General features: G+C 40.4%; 1 protein-coding gene across 1 annotated transcript in view; it reads left to right on the top strand.

Annotated features, from left to right (window-relative positions):
* utp20 (UTP20 small subunit processome component) overlaps window positions 1-1813 on the top strand; it is a gene marked incomplete in the record, with an annotated part of 32575 nt that overhangs the window by 2704 nt on the left and 28058 nt on the right. Inside the window, 3 exon segments of the mRNA XM_014027005.1 lie at window positions 983-1171; window positions 1264-1345; window positions 1430-1567. Of these exon segments, the coding sequence (XP_013882459.1) occupies window positions 983-1171; window positions 1264-1345; window positions 1430-1567 (409 nt within the window).

The following is a 1813-nucleotide window of genomic DNA, read 5'->3' as shown; positions in this document are numbered from 1 at the left end:
AACATTTTGCTACTTTTTGCTTCTAGCTTCCATTTAGTTGGTTTTGTTGCTTTTAGCTAATATGCTAATTTTAAATTTTAGCTATGGTTTTGCTACATGTAGCTAACTTTCTGCACCTTTTCGCTACTTTTTTGCTTCATTTAGCTAACATTTTGCTACTTTTAGCTTCCATTTCATTGTTTTGGTTGCTTTTAGCTAATGTGATAATTTTAAATTTTAGCTATGGTTTTGCTACATGTAGCTAGCTTTCTGCACCTTTTCGCTACTTTTTTTGCTTCATTTGGCTAACGTTTTGCTACTTTTAGCTTCCAGCTTCCATTTCATTGTTTTGGTTGCTTTTAGCTAATGTGATAATTTTAAATTTTAGCTATGGTTTTGCTACATGTAGCTAGCTTTCTGCACCTTTTCGCTACTTTTTTTGCTTCATTTGGCTAACGTTTTGCTACTTTTAGCTTCCAGCTTCCATTTCATTGTTTTGGTTGCTTTTAGCTAATATGCTTATTTTTAATTTTAGCTATGGTTTTGGTACTTTTAGCTTCCAGCATTCATTTAATTAGTTTGGTTGCTTTTAGCTAATATGCTAATTTTTAATTTTAGCTATGGTTTTGCTACATTTAGCTAGCTTTCTGCACCTTTTCGCTACAGTTTTGCTTCATTTAACTAACATTTTGCTACTTTTAGCTTCCAGCTCCCATTTAATTGGTTTGATTGCTTTTAGCTATTGTGCTCATTTTAAATTTTGCTATGGTTTTGCTACATTTGGATAGCTTTCTGCACCTTTTAGCATTTAGCTACAATTCTGCTGATTTTAATCATAAGCAATGTTTTTGCTTTTTGTTATTTTTAGCTTAACTGGTTTGCTAATTTAATCTTTAGCTGTAGGGTTAACCCATTTTAATTTTTAGCTACTAATTTTGGCTTATAGATAATGCTTTGTCAGTTTTGGCTTCAGCGAGGTTCAAAGACGTTTGTTTTCCTCCAGCCTGGTGGTGCAGCTGGCCCGAGACCTRCAGACGGACTTTTACCCACACTTCCCCGACTTCTTCCTCCTGATCACGTCGCTGCTGGACACCAAGGACACGGAGCTGCTGGAGTGGGCTTTCACCTCGCTGTCCTACATCTTCAAGTACCTGTGGAGGCTCATGGTGAAGGACATGAGCAACGTGTACAGGTGAGAACATCAGTCAGTCGTTTATTTTTTGTTTTATTCCACACTCTGATATGACACATCAGAGCAGATTTAATAAAAGCATCTTTGTGCAGTTTGTACAGCACCATGCTGGCGCACAAGAAGGAACACATCTGCAAGTTTGCAGCTGAGAGTTTTTCTTTTTTGATGAGAAAGGTGGGTTAAACAAACCTTTCTTTTCTTTACAGCACGACCGGCTGCTCGYGTGACTTGTTTTTCTCGTCGTATCGTCCCCCACAGGTTCCAGATCTCGACGCCCTGCTGGGCCTCATGTTCTCGGGCCTGGAGCAGAACTCTGACGAGGYGGAGGGAGCGGGTCAGCTGCTGTTCGAGATGTGCCGAGGGGTTCGRAAAATGTTCCACTCCTGCGCCGCGGCCGTGAGTTCCTTCAGCTGCYGTTCTGAGCTCGTTCAAGCTTTTTCTAGCACATGATGTCGTTTGTTAGATCAAAGTTCTTGCCCTGTTACCTACCCCTTTGCTAAGTTTAGCTTTTAGCTAGCTTTTGATATTTTTGTGGAAACTAAACTCAGCTCCGTCTAAGACAGGCATGGGCAATCCTGGTCCTCGAGGGCCGCAGTCCTGCAGGTTTTACTTGTTTCTCTGCTCCAACACACCTGATATGAA

This window comes from Austrofundulus limnaeus, unplaced genomic scaffold (assembly GCF_001266775.1).
Source record: "Austrofundulus limnaeus strain Quisiro unplaced genomic scaffold, Austrofundulus_limnaeus-1.0 Scaffold607, whole genome shotgun sequence".
NCBI lineage: Eukaryota > Metazoa > Chordata > Actinopteri > Cyprinodontiformes > Rivulidae > Austrofundulus > Austrofundulus limnaeus.
This window is presented reverse-complemented; position numbering and strand designations above follow the sequence as displayed.